At 39.2% G+C, this 18,267-nt stretch overlaps 1 protein-coding gene across 1 annotated transcript in view; it reads left to right on the top strand.

Annotated features, from left to right (window-relative positions):
- Nucleotides 1-18,267, top strand: part of LOC124393197 (collagen alpha-1(XXVIII) chain-like) — a 64,381-nt gene that overhangs the window by 14,703 nt on the left and 31,411 nt on the right. The window contains exons 4-12 of the mRNA XM_046860751.1: nucleotides 11,556-11,576; nucleotides 12,073-12,132; nucleotides 13,883-13,936; nucleotides 14,141-14,185; nucleotides 14,288-14,314; nucleotides 14,501-14,545; nucleotides 14,674-14,718; nucleotides 14,910-14,963; nucleotides 17,953-18,021. Coding sequence (XP_046716707.1) covers nucleotides 11,556-11,576; nucleotides 12,073-12,132; nucleotides 13,883-13,936; nucleotides 14,141-14,185; nucleotides 14,288-14,314; nucleotides 14,501-14,545; nucleotides 14,674-14,718; nucleotides 14,910-14,963; nucleotides 17,953-18,021 — 420 coding nt within the window. The remainder of the gene's footprint in view (nucleotides 1-11,555; nucleotides 11,577-12,072; nucleotides 12,133-13,882; nucleotides 13,937-14,140; nucleotides 14,186-14,287; nucleotides 14,315-14,500; nucleotides 14,546-14,673; nucleotides 14,719-14,909; nucleotides 14,964-17,952; nucleotides 18,022-18,267) is intronic.

Raw genomic sequence — 18,267 nt, 5'->3', positions numbered from 1 at the left:
GAGGGAGAGAATGGGGGCACCTTAAGTGTGGCTGTTCTGGTGGATGTGTCTTTTTGGGGATGGATGAAAGAGCAGCAGGAGAAATAGGGGACAGGTTGTGCCTAATGCCTCCATCTATGGTGTAGGTCTGACTCTGATTCCTTCAATGGATCTGTCTAACTCTTTTAACTAAACACTTAGCTGCACTCGCGTCCGCTTCATCCTTAGCTTCATGCCACATATATGAGGAACTGCACTAGAAAACGGAAAGAACTTCTACAGACGTTCTATAATCATCTCCTGCTGCTGGTTTTGATTGTCCAGCATGGTGAAACACTCAACAAATATGAGAATGCTTGAAAAGCGTCTATATATAACGTTTTTCATTCCATCTGGCCCACATCTGCTCAGAAATGTCGCATTTTCTCTTTCATATTATATCAACATCTGCGTTGTGTTACAAATGCAACAGTTTTATAGCACTTTCAAAAACAGACATTTTCTGAAAGCAGCTTTACAGAAATAAATACATTTTTAATATACATTTTAGCATTAATTTAGCATAGATTAGTCCCTTAGTTTATTCATAACTCTATACATTATATACATTACTTTATAAATAAATGATCTTAACATCCAACTTAGTCAAATTAACACTACTGCTAAAGACTGCACTGAACTTTAACGTTTCTCCATACTGCACACTTACCTGCTGCACTTTTCCTTACTGCTGCTGCACATTTCCTTGATGGTGCACAAATTACAACATTCTTCCTCATGTTTCCTTTTTGCACTGTTTTGGTCACTTTTTAAACCTGTGTTGATCTTCACATTTGCACCTTATTGCACCTTAAGTGAACATTGTCATGTACTGGAATGATGCTTTGTATCTTTAAGAAATGAAAGTGCAATGCATACTGGGAGCAGGATGTTAAATATGTGTAGTGTGCTGGAGAACACGAGTAAAAGGTGATGTTCAGAATCCCGTTTGGTGTGTGTGACTTGGTTAATAAGATAAACTAAGTAAATAAAACAGATACACAACATTGGCGACGAGGATGCAGCTGTGTGGATATTAGTACTGATTATACACGATGGAAAAGTCAGGTATTCCTACATTTGAGTGCTACAAAGATCCCGCAACTCTTGGTCCGAGATGGACAAGGTGGCTGACATCATTTGAACTTTACGCGGACGGAAAAGGACTGATAATCGCTGAGGACGTGACAGTGGCAGTTCGTCAGAGACGCAGAGCACTTCTTTTGCATCATGCTGGACCTGATGTTCAGGATATTTTCTCAACCTTGCCGAACACGGGAGAGGCTGTTGATTATAACGCGGCCGTTGCAGCTTTGGATGCATACTTCGTTCCACGGGTAAATAATGCGTATGCAAGGCAATCATTTTATAAACTTTCCCAAAACTCCGGAGAGACTGTTCAGCAGTTTACAACGCGTCTCAGACAGGCAGCGAGAGACTGTGCATTTGCGGATGACATGAATAATCAGATTCGGGATGCCATAGTAGGCAAATGTTCGTCAACATATGTGCGTCGCAAACTTTTGGAGGAGGGACCTAACCTCACACTAGATCGCGCATTGGAGGTTGCTGTGCTCTGTGAACGGATAGAGGAACAGATGGGTGCATCATCGGTTAGTGAGACATCTACACCTGATAAAGAGTCTGTGAATCGCGTCTGGAACAAAGGAGGAAAACAAATGAAAGGGAAATTTAAGGGAAAACAACATGCAGAATGCAGTAAGGTGAATAAACAGTGCTATCGATGTGGTAATTCTGATCACTTAGGAGAGATTTAAAATGTCCCGAGAGGTCAGACATGCCATAAATGTAAAGGACGAGATCATTTCTCAAAAATGTGCAAGACTAAAAATGTGAAACAGCAAACAGTAAACCAAGTTGAAGGTCAACCTGAATATGCATTCGTCATCCAAGATAATTACATGGAGGATAGACTAAATGTTTGCTTGGGAAACGTCAATTTAAAAATGCTTGTAGACTCAGGTGCAACCAGCAATATCATTGACGAAAGTACGTGGGAAAGACTGAAATCAATGAATATCAAATGCCATTCATATATACCAGAAACAGAGAGGAAATTGTTCTCTTACTCATCTGATAAACCTTTGCCAATAAAGGGAGCTTTTGAGTGTGAAGCTAGAATAGACAACCGGATAGTATCTGCAGAGTTCATTGTCATCAAAGGGACTGGAGAACCATTACTGGGGAGAGATACTGCTATGAAACTTGGAGTGCTGAAGATAGGCACAAACATTGCAGCAATAACAGACCTCAAACAAACACTTCTTTCACAATACCCAGAAGTTTTCCAAGGAGTTGGTAAGCTGAAAACCAAACAAATCAGCTTATATATAGACCAAAATGTTCAGCCAGTGGCCCAGCCTTTAAGACGAATACCGTTTAATCTGAGGGGTCCTGTGGAGGAAAAGATAAAAGAACTTCTAAAAATGGACATCATAGAAGAAGTGAACGGACCTACACCATGGGTTAATCCAGTTGTAATAGTGCCAAAAGCCAATTCTGAAATCAGACTATGTCTTGACATGCGACAAGCTAATCGAGCAATCATCAGAGAGCGATACCCCATCCCCACTGTCGATGAGCTCTTACAAAGCATGAACGGATCCATGTTCTTTAGCAAGCTAGATCTCAAATGGGGATACCACCAACTGGAGTTGACACCACAGTCTCGTCAGATTACAACATTTGCAGTCCACAATGGGGTATACAGATACAAACGGCTCATCTTTGGAGTATCGTCTGCAAGTGAACAATACCAACATGAGATAGCGTCTGCCCTTGCTGGAATAGAGGGAGTTGAAAACATCTCAGACGATGTGATTGTTCATGCAGCTGACCAGGAAGCACATATGCAACGTCTACATGCCGTCATGAAGCGTTTAAGAGAGAGCGGGCTAACCCTAAATCCTTCAAAATGTCAGTTTGGCATGGATCGCTTAAACTTCATGGGAATTCTGCTCACACAAAAAGGCATCGGTCCCACTGAGGAGAGAGTCAGAGCTGTGGCAGAGGCCAGAGAACCACAAAACGCTTCAGAAGTTCGGAGCTTTCTTGGACTCGTCAGTTACAGCAGTAGATTTATTCCACAATTTGCAACACTGGCGGAGCCACCAGGGCGTCTTACCAGAAAAGACTCTGAATTTGTCTTTGGTCCAGAACAGAAAAACGCATTCAATGATCTAAAAAAGGAACTTGCAAGAGCAGGGACTTTAGCATACTTCGACAAAGACGCTCCAACGCAGGTCATTGCTGATGCTAGCCCTGTAGGGTTGGGGGCTGTATTGACGCAGCGTCAGAAAGGACAAATGGTGACAGTTTGCTACATCAGTAGAAGTTTATCAGACTGTGAGAGACGTTACTCTCAGACTGAGAGGGAGGCCCTTGCCCTTGTATGGGCCTGCGAGAGGCTACACCCCTATGTGTATGGCAGACAGTTTGATTTGGTCACAGACCATAAGCCATTGGAGTCAATATATGGTCCACGTTCCAAGCCCTGTGCCCGTGTTGAGCGATGGGTTTTGCGTCTTCAACCATATAACTTTAAGGTTGTTTATGTTTCTGGAAAAGAAAACATTGCTGATCCATTATCACGACTCTTGGGAAGCACAGCAATGAGAGAAAACACTGCATGAATCGGATGAGTATGTGAGATTTGTGGCCATCAGCGCCACCCCAAGAGCCCTGACTACAAGAGAAGTGGAGGAAGCTTCGGAAAAAGATTCAGAACTCATAGAGCTGAGAAACGCAATAGAAAGTGGACATTTTGAAAGGTGTATGACGTATGCACCTGTAGCTAATGAGCTGTGTGTTGTAGGGTTTTAGTACTACGTGGAACGCGCATTGTTCTTCCGAAAACACTACAAGCACGGGCAATTTCACTGGCACATGAAGGACATATAGGTATTGTTGGAACCAAACAACATCTGAGAACAAAAGTATGGTGGCCTGGCATGGACAAAGCTGCGGAAAGATTTTGCAAATCATGTCATGGTTGTCAAATAGTGTCTCGCCCTGATGCTCCAGAACCACTGCAGCCTACACCATTGCCAGATGGACCATGGCAAGATCTAGCAGTGGATCTACTTGGACCATTGCCATCAAAACACTCAATCCTAGTTGTAGTGGATTATTACAGTAGGTATTATGAGTATGACATACTAACCTCCACCACCGCAACAAAAGTGATTAATAGTCTTGAGGATATATTTAGCCGACATGGACTTCCACTCACACTGAAGTCCGACAACGGACCTCAATTCAGATCAGATGAATTCAAGGATTTCTGTGTGGCAAACGGAATCAAACACCTGAAAACGACGCCTAAATGGGCACAAGCAAATGGCGGTTGAGCGCCAAAATGCTTCAATTATGAACGCATCAGAATTGCACAGTCAGTAGGACTTGACTGGCAAAAGAACTCAGGAAGTATGTCACAGTGTACAGAGGAATTGTGCATAATACCACCGGCAAAATGTCCAGCTGAGCTTCTGTTTAAAAGAAAGATGAGAGGCAAGCTACCTGATCTTACATCTGTGGATACTGATCTTGAAGTTCACGACTACGATGCGGAGAAAAAGGGGAAATATAAACTGTATGCGGATGAACATCGCAAGGCAGAATACTCAAATGTAGCAGTTGGAGACCGAGTTCTTCTGAGACAGGACAAGATTGACAAGTTTACCACTCCGTTTAATGCAACACCTCACACAGTGGTCAGAAAAGCTAGAAACCAAAAATCGGTTGAATCACCTACTGGAGCCCAATATACTCGCAACACAACATTCGTAAAAAATATGTAGAGAGAGATGCAGAAAACAAGCAGGGAAAGAGGATTGTGATGAAGGTGCTATGAATGCAGAGCAACAGACAATGTCAGAGGACTCAGAGAGGCTTGCGCCTAATACTGTGTGCAACCAAAATGTGGCATATGCTAAGCCTCAGAGACAAAAGAAACTGCCTCAGAAATTTGCTGACTTTGTAATTGGTTAATTTTCTTAAACTGGTAAATGCAAATAATGCTATTTACATGTTCATGGTTTGAGAATTAGTAAGCAAGTCTAGAACAGGCTAAAAAAATGTTATATGTGAAAGTTTAAAAATGGTACGTTGTTTGTTTGCCAATATAGAGACAACAGTTTGTCTTAAAGTGTTAAGGTTAAAGTGTTATAAGTCTATATCCGACTTTAGGGGGGATGTCATGTACTGGAATGATGCTTTGTATCTTTAAGAAATGAAAGTGCAATGCATACTGGGAGCAGGATGTTAAATATGTGTAGTGTGCTGGAGAACACGAGTAAAAGGTGATGTTCAGAATCCCGTTTGGTGTGTGTGACTTGGTTAATAAGATAAACTAAGTAAATAAAACAGATACACAACAAACATGTCAAAAGAATCCTCCTGGGTGTGGAATTCACCAGAGCTGCACAGGTTGTTGCTGGGATCCTCTTCCACTCCTCCATAATGACATCACCAAGCTGCTGGGTGTTAGACACATGGCACTTCTCCACCTTCCGCTTGAGGATCCCCACAGGTGCTCAATAGGGTTCAGGTCTGGAGACATACTTGGCCACTCCATCACCTTCAGCTTAAACAGCAAAGCATTTGTCATCTTGGTGTGTGTTTGGGGTCGTTATTATTTTGGAAAACTGCAGTTCAGCCCAGTTTCTGAAGGGAGAATATCATGTTCTGCTTCAAAACGTCACAGTACATAAAAAAAACCCATGTTTCCCTCAATAACCCGCAGCTCCCCAGTACCAGCAGCACTCATGCAGACCATGATGCTACCACCACCATGCTTGACTTTAGGCAAGACACAATTTTATCAGACCACAGGACATGGTTCCAGTAATTCATGCTCTTGGACAGGTTGTCTTCAGCCAACTGTGAGCTTTCTTGTGAGCCAGCTTTAGAAGAGTCTTCCTTCTGGGACGATGGCCTGCAAACCGACTTGTAGTGTGTGGTGGACAGTCTGAACACTGATTAGCGGACCTTCCACTTCTGTTTCAGGCTGTTTCTTATCTTACAGCCTCGGCCATCTTTGTGAAGATCAACAATTCTAATTCTCAAATCCTGAGAGAATCTTTACCATGAGGTGCCATGTTGAAGATCCAGTGGTCAGTATGAGAGAAGTGTATTTAAATCACGTCATTTTAACAAGATACATAAACTTGTATGGTCCTGTGAATCAGCCAAAAACATAAACATGATGAATAGCTGTTATCACTTGGGGTGTACTTACTTTTGTTGGCAGTTATTTAGACGATAATGGCTGTATGTTGAGTTGTTTTTAGAGGACAGTAAATCCAAACCTCCTCACCTCACCTACATCAGTACCTACTTTACAAATACCCTTTTAGCTGAATAAGCACAAATCTCCACAAAATCTCCAAACCTCCACAAATCTTCACAATGGAACATCTCCACTAATTGAACATCTCCACTAATGGAACATCTAATGCAACATCTTTCCAGAAGAGTGGAGGGAATTATAAGAGCAGATTAGGACTAAATGAAAAAAAACACAAGTCATACTTCTGACTAGGTGTCCGCAAAGTTTTGCCAATATAGTGTATGTATATTTGTATATTTATATAAGATTTATTTATTTATATACATTGCTATTTGCACTTATGGTTATGTGCTAATTGCATTTTATTGGCCCTGTACTTGTACTCTGCACAATGACCATAACGATGAGTCTAATCTAATCCAATCTAATCTAATAATAAGCGAGCCAGTGGAGACAGTGTTGAAGAAAACCTCTCTGAGATAATATGAGGAAGAAACCTTGAGAGGAGCCATACTCAAACCCATCCTCATCTGGGTGACACTGTTCTAGTTCCTTCATTGTTGAGGTTATCACACTGATGGACTTGCAAAATTGCTCATGTCGGTTGTATTTCATAAGCTTATGTAAACGAATGGATCTTTAGGCTCTTTATGTGGAACTATTTTGCAGTGAGGTGAATTCTATCCAGAAGACTTCGAGATGGATCGAGCAGTTTTGGAGAGCAGAAGGGGGGCAGGATCGTTGGTACCTCTGTAGCATGTGTAGCTTGACTGGAACAAGGGGAAGAAATATAAGAGACAAAATAACCCATTTTACATGGTTTACAGTTGTAAAAAACAGATATAAAGATAAATAGGTATAGAAAAAATATAAGCTTAGCACTGTTATCTGTAGCAAATAGCTAGTGGCTATGTGTTAGCAGAATTAGCATCCCTGTGTGATTTGCCATCACTTTTTCCAGTGATTGACCATTACTTGGTCATAATACACCATCATAATCCTCACTCTTCTGTTTACCAACCATGAGAGTGACTTGTTAGAATGGCGTTCTGTGTCAAAAGCTAGCATACAGTATAGGAGTTAGCCAGAATGTATCACCTCAACGCTTCAGCATGTCGTTCATCATTTACAGCGGCATTTTATATCGAAGCAAATCACCTCAGTGGAATTTGGGGAAAGGTGAAAACATTTCAGGTTAAAGTCCCTCAGTCAGACTATAAAAAAAGAGAACTGATTGAAGACGCACGATGAAAGGCTTTTAATGTTCACACAGTGAGTTAATACACGATGAGATGAGTCTTGAAAGAAAAATAGTTGGTACATTTGGGCAAAAGTTTGTGGACACCTGATTATACGATCGGCATGTGCTTTCCACATTTTGTTGTAAAAACCTAAACACTTCTGGGAAGAAGTTCCACCAAATTTTAGAGTGTGCTTATGGAGATTTTTGTTCTTTCAGAGTACACAAAGGTGTTAATAAGACTTTACTGATGTGAGTTGAGGAGGTTCAGTCAGTCTTGCAATTCATCATAATAGGGTTGAGTTCAGAACTCTATAGTTGGACATCTTCCACTTCAACTCGTAAAGCATATCTTCATGGAGCTGGCTTTGTGCAGGGGGGCATTTTCATGAAATGATTTTTTTACGACCGTCTAACATGTGAATTAAATCAAAATCCAGTGCCAATTGGATCCCACTTCATGTGGAGTTTGGACATTGGACCTCCTTGAGTGTTTAAAGGCTCTGGCATGGAGAAGCTGGTGTTGGATCTGTGATGATCGCAAATGTTGAGCTATTTTATGAGTTGCTCAGTAGCTCCTAGTTTTATAACCACAACTGAATGTATAAGACTGTAGAAAGATCATTACCTATAATCACACACTCCAGTGCTCATGTTAGTTCTCATTTTCCAGTGTTCTGTATTGTTTAAAGATTAATGATCACACTCTTGATGTCACCCAAATGAGGATGGGTTCACCTTTTGAGTCTGGTTCCTCTCAAGGTTTCTTCCTCATAACATCTAAGGAAGTTTTAAGGCTGTTCATCAGGGATAAATACACACCATTCACCTTAACTGTTAAAATTCTGTAAAGCTGCTTTGAGACAATGTCTATTGTAAAAAAGCTCTATAGAAAGAAACTTGACTTCACTTGCTGGTATTAAAGTGACACTGAGCCGCGCCAATCCAGTGATAAAGTGACAGTTGTGCAAAAAAATTATAATTGTGCACAAGAATGAAGTGTAGACAGAGAGAGAAGACCAGGTAATATGTGTTTTCCTGGTTTAAACTCCAAATTGCCTGCAGTAAGAATCTCCTCCTGATTCTCTCAGTGTTTGTTTTAAATGAGAGGAAGCGCTTCCCTGAACACAGCAGAGTAAACAGTCCATTGTTGAGATGGCTGAGGTCCTTCGCTATCTGGTTCCTATGTGGTTCTCATAGTGAAAAGAAAAAAAATTATTCCAAAGCATTCAATCACGTCCTACAGAATTGTGGAGAAGAAGCTGGAAAAGTCAGGTGTCCCAAAACATTTGTCCGTATTGTGAACCTACACAGTATAGATTGTAAGTGTGTTTAAGAGAGTCAGAGATTCTATACATTACCTCCAGAGGAGGAGTTTGTACAGAAAAACACACTGTTCATAAGTAATGGCACTGCATCAGGGTAGGCAATTTAGCCAACACTGCCACACTTTTCAGATGCGAGTTGCATGCACTGGGTGAGGAGTTCATCCCGAAATCACACGTCTCTTGCCAGACTTTAGACATAACTAGAAACATGTGTACTATTCTGACCCTGAACTCTTTCTTGCATGACATCACCACTAGCACCTCTGTATGACAGCATGACGGAACTGCAATACTGACATTTATGTTTTAATGTTTTCAATTCGTCCGCCATAAATGTCAGAGAAAAACCACAGAAACGTTATTTCAGCTCCTAAACACATGCAGTAATAAAATTGAGTGACACCCCAGTATCTGGTCTTTACAGGTGGTGTTGGGAAGATAGAGGGTGGGTGGAACAAAAATATGTATATATAAAAAAAAACGTGGTGAAGCATGCCTGATGGCGTCGGCATGGACAGAACCAGTCAGTGTGCAGAAGACGTTGGATGGCTTATTTAGACAGTTTTCATACAGTACATTCCTATTATTTTATCCCTAATGATCCCTGCATTTCGTTGCCTTGTACTTGTACATGTGTAATGACAATAAAGTTGAATCTAATCTAATCTAATCTAATCTAATGAGCGAGACAGTGGAAAAAGCGTAAAGAAAAAAAAACTCCCTGAGATTGAGTATGAGGAAGAAACCTTGAGAGGAACCAGACGTAAAAGGAAAAATTATTCCCTTTAAACATTTACATGAGTGAATGTATCCAGAGTACTATGATTTATTCTTTCTATAAATTTATTATCTTTTTTTTTCAATCACAAGACTCTTTATTGAATGCAAAACTGATCATGGTCATTATAGTACTAAGCCACTGTAGCAAACTGTTAAATCTTCATGGTTCTTCAGTTTAGCCTCCACAGTAATTTTATGGATCTTTAGACTGTTCATGTGGAACTATCCTCAGCTTCAATGAGTGGTCTCCATTGGACATCCAAAAATGTCATCAGAATGAATTTGGCAGGTCCAGAAAGAAAAAGTAGACGGGATTATTGGTATCTCAGGAGTTCAAAAGATAAAAAGAGAGAGAGAAATATGGATCATCAGCTATCCTTGTTGTTATGTAATTGTTAAGGACGCTGTACATTGGGATCAGAGTGCAAGTCGGGACTCTGGGATACAAGGAAACCAACCACACCACCAGCAACTGCAAAATGATTTTCCTGATTTAGTGTCTTGTCAGAACTTGTGCACACAAATAACTAATGTTACATGTTGTTATATTAAAGCATTATATTAAACAATATGATGGATTATTTTTTTTACCCCCACCTTAGATTCACTCTTTCAGTTGTAATTCTAGTTTATCAACAAAATGATATAATGTGCTGGATCAAGTGCTATTTTTCAGAGTGCTGAATTTTGAGAATGGAATCCGTAGTTCAAATTCAGAATAATTTGTAGTGATTAATGTCCTAACTACCACTTAGACTATTTGTTAACTAATATTTAGATTAAATTTGTGTGTGTGTGTGTGTGTGTGTGTGTGTGTGTGTGTGTGTGTGTGTGTGTGTGTGTGTATCAATTTACAAAATTACAAAATTTACAGCATTCTTACTTTACAGCATTTTTTTAATACCTGCCTAAACTTTGTGTGTGTAATTTATGTAATTGAGGTGGTATGAAAAAGTTTTAAGACTAGCTCTGTTTACAAACAAGTACTTCATTTATCTATGTTTCCACACTATCACTCTCAAAATAGTCCAACACAGAGCTCCCAGTGTTCCTGCCACATCTGGAATGTGTCTTTGATATCTTCTTTTTGAAGCGTGTGAAGCACCTTCTGCGATTCGTACTGGATCTACGCATTAGTGTTTAAATGATAACCTTTGAGTCCGATCTTTATCTTCGGGAGAAGGGCGAAGTCCGCAGGAGACAAATCTGGCGAGCAGGGTGGGTGCAGAAATGAGGTCATGTGGATTGTTCTCTGGAGATCATCATGCACAAGTTAAATATTTTCGACATTTTTGGGGGGAGGTTGAGCTCGTTGAAGGTCTTTCTAAACTCTCGCCGTCTGACAGTGATGTTCTACTGCTCTTGAAGCAGAATTTCACGTTCACTGTTTGTTCTAATTTGCTGTCCGAATAACAGACGTGGAAACGCACATGGTCAGAATGGCACCAGTTCACCATACGTTTTGTAACATTTGATACCTTGTCATATATATATATATATATATATATATATATATATATATATATATATATATATATATATATATATTTTTGTATGCATAGAATCTTATGTTCTATTAAATGTGCAGTAGTGTGTAGAGACCATTTTAGTGCAAATGACACATTGTGCATCTCTGCAGAGAAATGGGGAGGAATCATAAAGTAAAATTGTCTTTCCAGTGACAATCTGGTGACTATAGCGATCACAGGCAACTATACAACGAATGTGCATGTGCTGTTTATACACTGAACAACGTCTTTACTTATGATTCTGGTTGTGTAGTGCAGTGACAGTTGTTGATCTTGAATACAAACCTGATGCTTGTGTAGATTTTAATAAAAAATTAAGTTTATATTATTTTCTTTTACTACTTTTCTAGATGGCGTTGGCAGAAGAGGCGGTGAGTGGGCATAAAAATAATTAAATAATAATAATAAAAAAAAAAAAAATATATATATATATATATATATATATATATATATATATATATATATATATATATATATATATATATACACACTGGCGATCAAAATTAGAGAACAACTTATAAACAATTGAACAATTCTGAAATAATGTCATCTTCACTGCTCAACAGTTGAAGGAGTTTTTGTCCTGTCTATACCATGCTACCAGAACACCTTTTCAACAAAATAACTAAGGCATTTAAAAAAAAAAAACATTAGACAGGACAAAAACTCCTTCAACTGTTGAGCAGTGAAGATGACATTATTTCAGAATTGTTCAATTGTTTATAAGTTGTTCTCTAATTTTGATCGCCAGTGTGTGTATATATATATATATATATGTTTGAATTATTGTACATTTCTGTGTGTGTGTGTGTGTGTGTGTGTGTGTGTGTGTGTGTGTGTGTGTGTGTGTGTGTGTGCTTTTTCCAGTGTCCTATGGAGAAGAAATGTGTGTGTGAGAAAGGAGAAAGAGGACCAAGTGGCCCAGCTGTAAGTAAACACCCCCCTATCTACACTCATGGTGTGGGAGTGGTTTTTTTATCCCTAAAAGGACTTACTGAATGGCTTCCTGAGGATATACTGTAAATGATGTCAATCACAGCCATGGCCTTCATAGGCACTAAATCTTAAACCATTTGATTTTTACCAGGACTAATACACAGACAGCTTGGGGGTGCTGGGATTTAATGCTGAATCTTAAATATTACACAGCCTACTGTTTTGGAAGGGTGCCAACAATTCTGTTCACGTTGACTCTTTCAGAGAGGAAAAGCTGAGGGTGAGGAGGAGTGTAATATGTTTTCGGTGTAATGTGTTTGAAGACTTTTCGGCCGTCCTGCAGATCTTTGGGACGATTAGGGATGTTAAAACAACTGTTTGTGGAGGGATTTGGTTTCTCTGCATGTCTCTCCTGATCACACAGTGCTGCTCAGGATCACTGGGTGGTGAGATGTTTTTCAGCGTTCACCTCAAGCACGGAAAATCCAGTGATAATTAACCTGCGTGCTAAAACACATTTGCTGAATTCCTTCGGGTTCTGTGGGGGAGATTAATTTATTTAATGGGCTGAATCAGGGAAAGAATGTTAAATGCATTAATGCCTGTTGCGTGAGCCGTATGTATAGATGGAGTTTAATCTTTCTGTAATTAAAGCACCTGGAGACATCTTTTTATATGTAATTTTATATTAGATATTCTATGGCTTTTAGCTAATATTTATAGTTTTGTAATAATAATAATAATGGTAGGTTCCCTAATGGTCTAGTGGTTAGGATGCGGCGCTCTCACCGCTGCGGCCCGGGTTCGGTCCCCGGTCAGGGAACCAACCCCAGCCATTAGGGTTGCACAAGCCTTAATGCCGATCCCAAGCCCGGATAAATGGGAAGGGGTTGCGTTAGGAAGGGCCAAATCAAACATGCGACTGATCCGCTGTGGCAACCCCTAATGGGAGAAGCCGAAAGAAAGTTTAAGTTTATACTACTACTACTACTACTACTACTACTAATAATAATAATAATAATAATATTAGTAATGATAATAGGGCTGTTAATCGATTGAAATATTTAATAGTGATATGATTGTTATGAGGTAACTCGTGATTGATATGGACAAATATTGATGCTTTATGCAAGTGTATGTTTATTATTAGTAAAATCAAACTCAACATAGAGCATGAAGACAAAATATTCTTGTAAATGTTTTAAAGTAATTATGGTGTTTTAAACAACCATACCTTACCATACCATGCTACCGAAACAACTAATATCACTACTATTACTGCTATATTAGTACACTATTTTATACTATTAGTATACTATAACTATACTATATTAGTTGCTACAGTAGCAGTAGTGATAGTAGTAATAGTAATAGTAATAGTTGATATTAGTAGTATGAGTATCTGTAATAGTAGTAATGACAATAATGGAACAGTAATAGAATAGTGATAGTTGTGATAGTTGTGATAGTTGCTGCAGTAGAGATGGTAGTAGTAGTGATAGTAGTAGTATTTTATTACAGTAATAAATCACAATAATATTGCATATTAGTGTTTGTTAATATGTTAATGTATTAATAGCACTAATAATTACTATATATTACCAATTAATTCATTGATAACGTATTGTAATGTTTTTATTGTTCTTGAATTTTTGGATTTTGTTAATTTTTTTTACCTCTCACTCTCTCTCTCTCTCTCTCTCTCTCTCTCTCTCTCTCTCTCTCTCTCTGTGTATGGAAGGGGAAACGGGGTCGACCAGGAGATGATGGAAATCCAGGGCCTAAAGGGCAGAAGGTGAGAAAAACATTTGCATCCTCATAGCACAGTTGCCCAGAAGACTGGGGGTTATCATAACTTGAGGACTGCATGTGGGATGGGATTTATTCATTATTTTCTTCAGTATAATTTTTTTAATGCAGCAAAAAGTGAGCATGAAAGGAAAGAAATCCTCGACAGCTAAGATTCCATGAATAAATGTGGACTTTCTGCTTCCTGTAGGGTGAGAGCGGTCATCAAGGGCTGCCAGGGCTAAACGGCTCTGAGGTCAGGCTTCGTATTTATTCCCCATTTGTTTTTGAATGTTTGTTGTCTGTTTTATATGGTGAAGTAATTCTTTGTGTTTACTGAACATTTGTGTTTCCTCAGGGCAAACCAGGAAGTAGAGGAGAACGGGTAAGAATCATGGTTATTAAAAATTATTTAGTTTTTATTTAATTCAGTTGATTGAATTGAATTGAATTTCTATAATACACTGAAATCGGAAAAAAATGCTACTGTCCTGTCGCTGATGAGTTGCTGTGTTCTGGATCGTGGGGTTATTTATTTATATCTTAATGTATTTTTTCCTATTTTTTCCAGGGAGAGCGAGGAGAATGTGGGGTGCCTGGTATCAAAGGAGACAGAGTGAGTGTGATTTCTCACACAAAAACCTACACACATGCTACACAACCTGAGCGTCCACTGGTCATCCACTAAACAATTATTATAGCCTGATTCTGATGCAGATCTTCTGTGTGGTTTGGTCCTAACAGGGTCCTGAAGGTCCAGTGGGCATCAGTGGAAACAGAGGCTTGCAGGTTTGTGTTGTTAGATATATTTTCTAACTCTTTTCTAAATCAATTTTTTTGTATTACATACAAAATTCATTCTCTTATGTTTTTTTCAATATATATGTTACAGCATCATATGTATTAAACACCTCTCAAACAATAACTGAAAGTGTAGGTGTGTGTGTTCTGTTTCTCTTTTTTTTTTTACTTTAAACTAGGGTTTGCCTGGACCTCAGGGTGACATTGGGCCCCAGGGACCACCAGGACACAAAGTAAGCCAGAAACACACACATTTTTTTTGAGTTAGCACTATTACGGCAACATTCTATACATTTTCCAGTGCAATACATAGGTTAAGACTAATCTAGCCAAGACTTAGTCAGAATAAATCTAGTGCACTATGGAGCTTAAGCTTAGTGCACAATGCAGATCAATGCTATCGCTTTGTCCCATTTAAACCTTGTGCACTATATTCTGTTAAGTTTAGTACTTGAGCCTGCACTTTGCTGACTAAATAGCGCACAGTAAAAGGAAAATCAATACTGTCTACTGTTTATTCTACTCACTAAATCAATGTTTTCATGTGTTTCTGTCAGACTCTCACTCAAACCCTAGAAAGCATGCTTATTATAATGGTGTTTGATTGATATGCGTCCTCCAGCTTTGTACAAATCCGTCGCCAGCCCAGCAGCTGCCAGCCGAATGTTCAGTCAATCACAGACGTTCAAGTTTATTTTAATTGTGCTTTTTACATCAGACTTTGTTTTAAAGCAGCTTTACAGAACTTACAAATTAAAGTGAATGATGTGTATTCATTCTTGATGAAGCCTGAGGGTGACCGTGACAAGGAGAAACTCCCTTAGATGAATGAGGAAGAAACCGTAAGAGGAACCAGAATCAAAAGGGAACCCATCCTCATTTGGGTGATATCAAGAGTGTGATTATAGTCTTTACAACAATACAGAACACTGGAGAGTGAGAACTAACATGAGTACCGGAGTGTGTGATTATGAGAAATGTTCTTTCTACAGTCTTCTACAGATCATTTGACATTGTGGAACCAGGAGCTACTGAGCAACTCATAAAACAGCTCAACATCACGACTGGGCACAAAGTGTCTTCAAATTCACTCTAAAGTTTGTACTACAAAGTGAAGTTTGTGTTCAGAGTGAATAAGAAAAGTGTGGAACAAATGTATGTGAACACAGATCCTTTTTTTAATTATTAAATTGATTATTTTATTTTTTTATTTGCTGCATCCTTATGCAGGGTTGTACAAACCCGATTCCAAAAAAGTTGGGACACTGTACAAATTGTGAATAAAAAAGGAATGCACTAATTTACAAATCTCATAAACCTAGATTTTATTCACAATATAATATAGATAACATATCAAATGTTGAAAGTGAGACATTTTGAAATGTCATGCCAAATATTGGCTCATTTTGGATTTCATGTGAGCTACACATTCCAAAAAAATTGGGACAGGCAGCAATAAGGGGCCGGAAAAGTAAAATGTACAGAAAGGGACAGCTGAAGGACCAATTTGCAACTTATTAGGTCAATTGTCAACATGATTGGGTATAAAAAGGGCCTCTCAGAGTGGCAGTGTCTCTCAGAAGTCAAGATGGGCAGAGGATCACCAATTCCCCCAATGCTGTGGCGAAAAATAGTGGAGCAAAATCAGAAAGGAGTTTCTCAGAGAAAATTTGCAAAGAGTTTGAAGTTATCATCATCTACAGTGCATAATATCATTCACAGATTCAAAGAATCTGGAACAATCTCTGTGCTTAATGGTAAAGGTCGGAAAACCATAATGGATTCCCGTAATCTTTGGGCCCTTAGACGGCACTGCATCACATACAGGAATGCTACTGTAATGGAAATCACAACATGGGCTCAGGAATACTTCCAGAAAACATTTTTGGTGAACACAATCCACCGTGCCATTCGCCGTCGCCGGCTAAAACTCTATAGGTCAAAAAAGGAGCCATATCTAAACATGATCCAGAAGCGCAGGCGTTTTCTCTGGGCCAAGGCTCATTTAAAATGGACTGTGGCAAAGTGGAAAACTGTTTTGTGGTCAGACGAATCAATATTTGAAGTTCTTTTTGGAAAACTGGGACGCCATGTCATCCGGACTAAAGAGGATAAGGACAACCCAAGTTGTTATCAGACCAGAGTCTACCAAGTTAATATAACGCATCCTCTAATGCTCATTGAAATGCTCGCTTTCTTTCGCTGGTCCAAATATAATTGTATTACTGTATTAAAACTGCAAATGTGCCAACATGCAACAACCAATCAGCTTTCTGTTATTTGCATGAATCTCTCTTGGTTTGTACCACAGACGTAAAACGGATTTGATTTTTTAGCTATGGGGAAGTGCAAGTTTAGAGATACTTAGCTTGAAGAAATGAATTTAAGGCTCGGTTAATGCCGGTTGCAAAAAAATGTATTTGTGTTTGTGTGTTTTTGATGTCATGATAAAATTTCATTTTTAACAATCTTAAAAAGGTCTTAAAATTGACTTGGTGAAACCTGCAGAAAACCTGCTATGATTTTTCTTCAACTTTTGCCTTCTGACTGGTCATGTGACTGAAACTTACTGTAGGTCTAAGTCTATTATACTGTGATGGACATGCATGCAAAACTACACAGTCAAATGTATGTAATGTAAATTAATCTGGTACATTTTGTAGACAAAAGTATTGGGACACACAAGTTTTCCAGCCATGAGTAGTCCTTTTCCCAAACTTTTGAGGATTGCGTGAGATTTTCCCTTTGCTTAAACTAGGTGACCCAAAGCTGTTCCAGCATGACAATGCCCCTGTGCACAAACAAACAATATGGTGTACATGGATTGGAGTAGAAGATCTCCTACTGTACCGTAGAGCTTTGACCTTAATCGTATTGAACACCTTTATCCCTTTATACCTTTTATTGAACACAACTGAATGTGAATGCTGACTGCACCCCAGTCCTCCTCACCTCACCAACATCAGTACCTGACTTCTCCAATGCCCTTTTAGATGAATAAGCACTAATCTCCACAAGCACCCTTTAAAATCTAGTGGAGCATCTTCTCAGAAGAAGCTTATTATAATTACAAATACTAATCGTATGATCAGGAACTTTTGTCACTATAGTGCATCAATGATAAGAATGTCTGTTAGCACAAACCCAGCTAAGGTTAAATGTGTGTGTGTGTGTGTGTGTGTGTGTGTGTGTGTGTGTGTGTGTGTATGTGTGTGTGTTCAGGGAGAGAGGGGTTTTCCTGGACCGCCTGGACTTCAGGGTGAAACAGGAATTGGAATTGCTGGACCAAAGGTATGATATCATCCAACACTGTAATATAATTTGGACTCGACCATTTAAATGTGTCAAACACCCAGGTTTGTCTGAGCGCCCTGTCATCAAGAGATCGTGTGTTTGAATTACAGCGACGCCTCAGCTATTAGTTACTTAGAGTCTGAGAGAACTGCTGATCAGTTCAGGTTATGAAACGAGCAACTTTGGTTCAGAATCCGGTCATTTGCTGGACAAATGCCACAGCCTTTAAACATGGCTGCTCTG

This window comes from Silurus meridionalis, chromosome 1 (assembly GCF_014805685.1).
Source record: "Silurus meridionalis isolate SWU-2019-XX chromosome 1, ASM1480568v1, whole genome shotgun sequence".
In the NCBI taxonomy this organism is placed as follows: domain Eukaryota; kingdom Metazoa; phylum Chordata; class Actinopteri; order Siluriformes; family Siluridae; genus Silurus; species Silurus meridionalis.
This window is presented reverse-complemented; position numbering and strand designations above follow the sequence as displayed.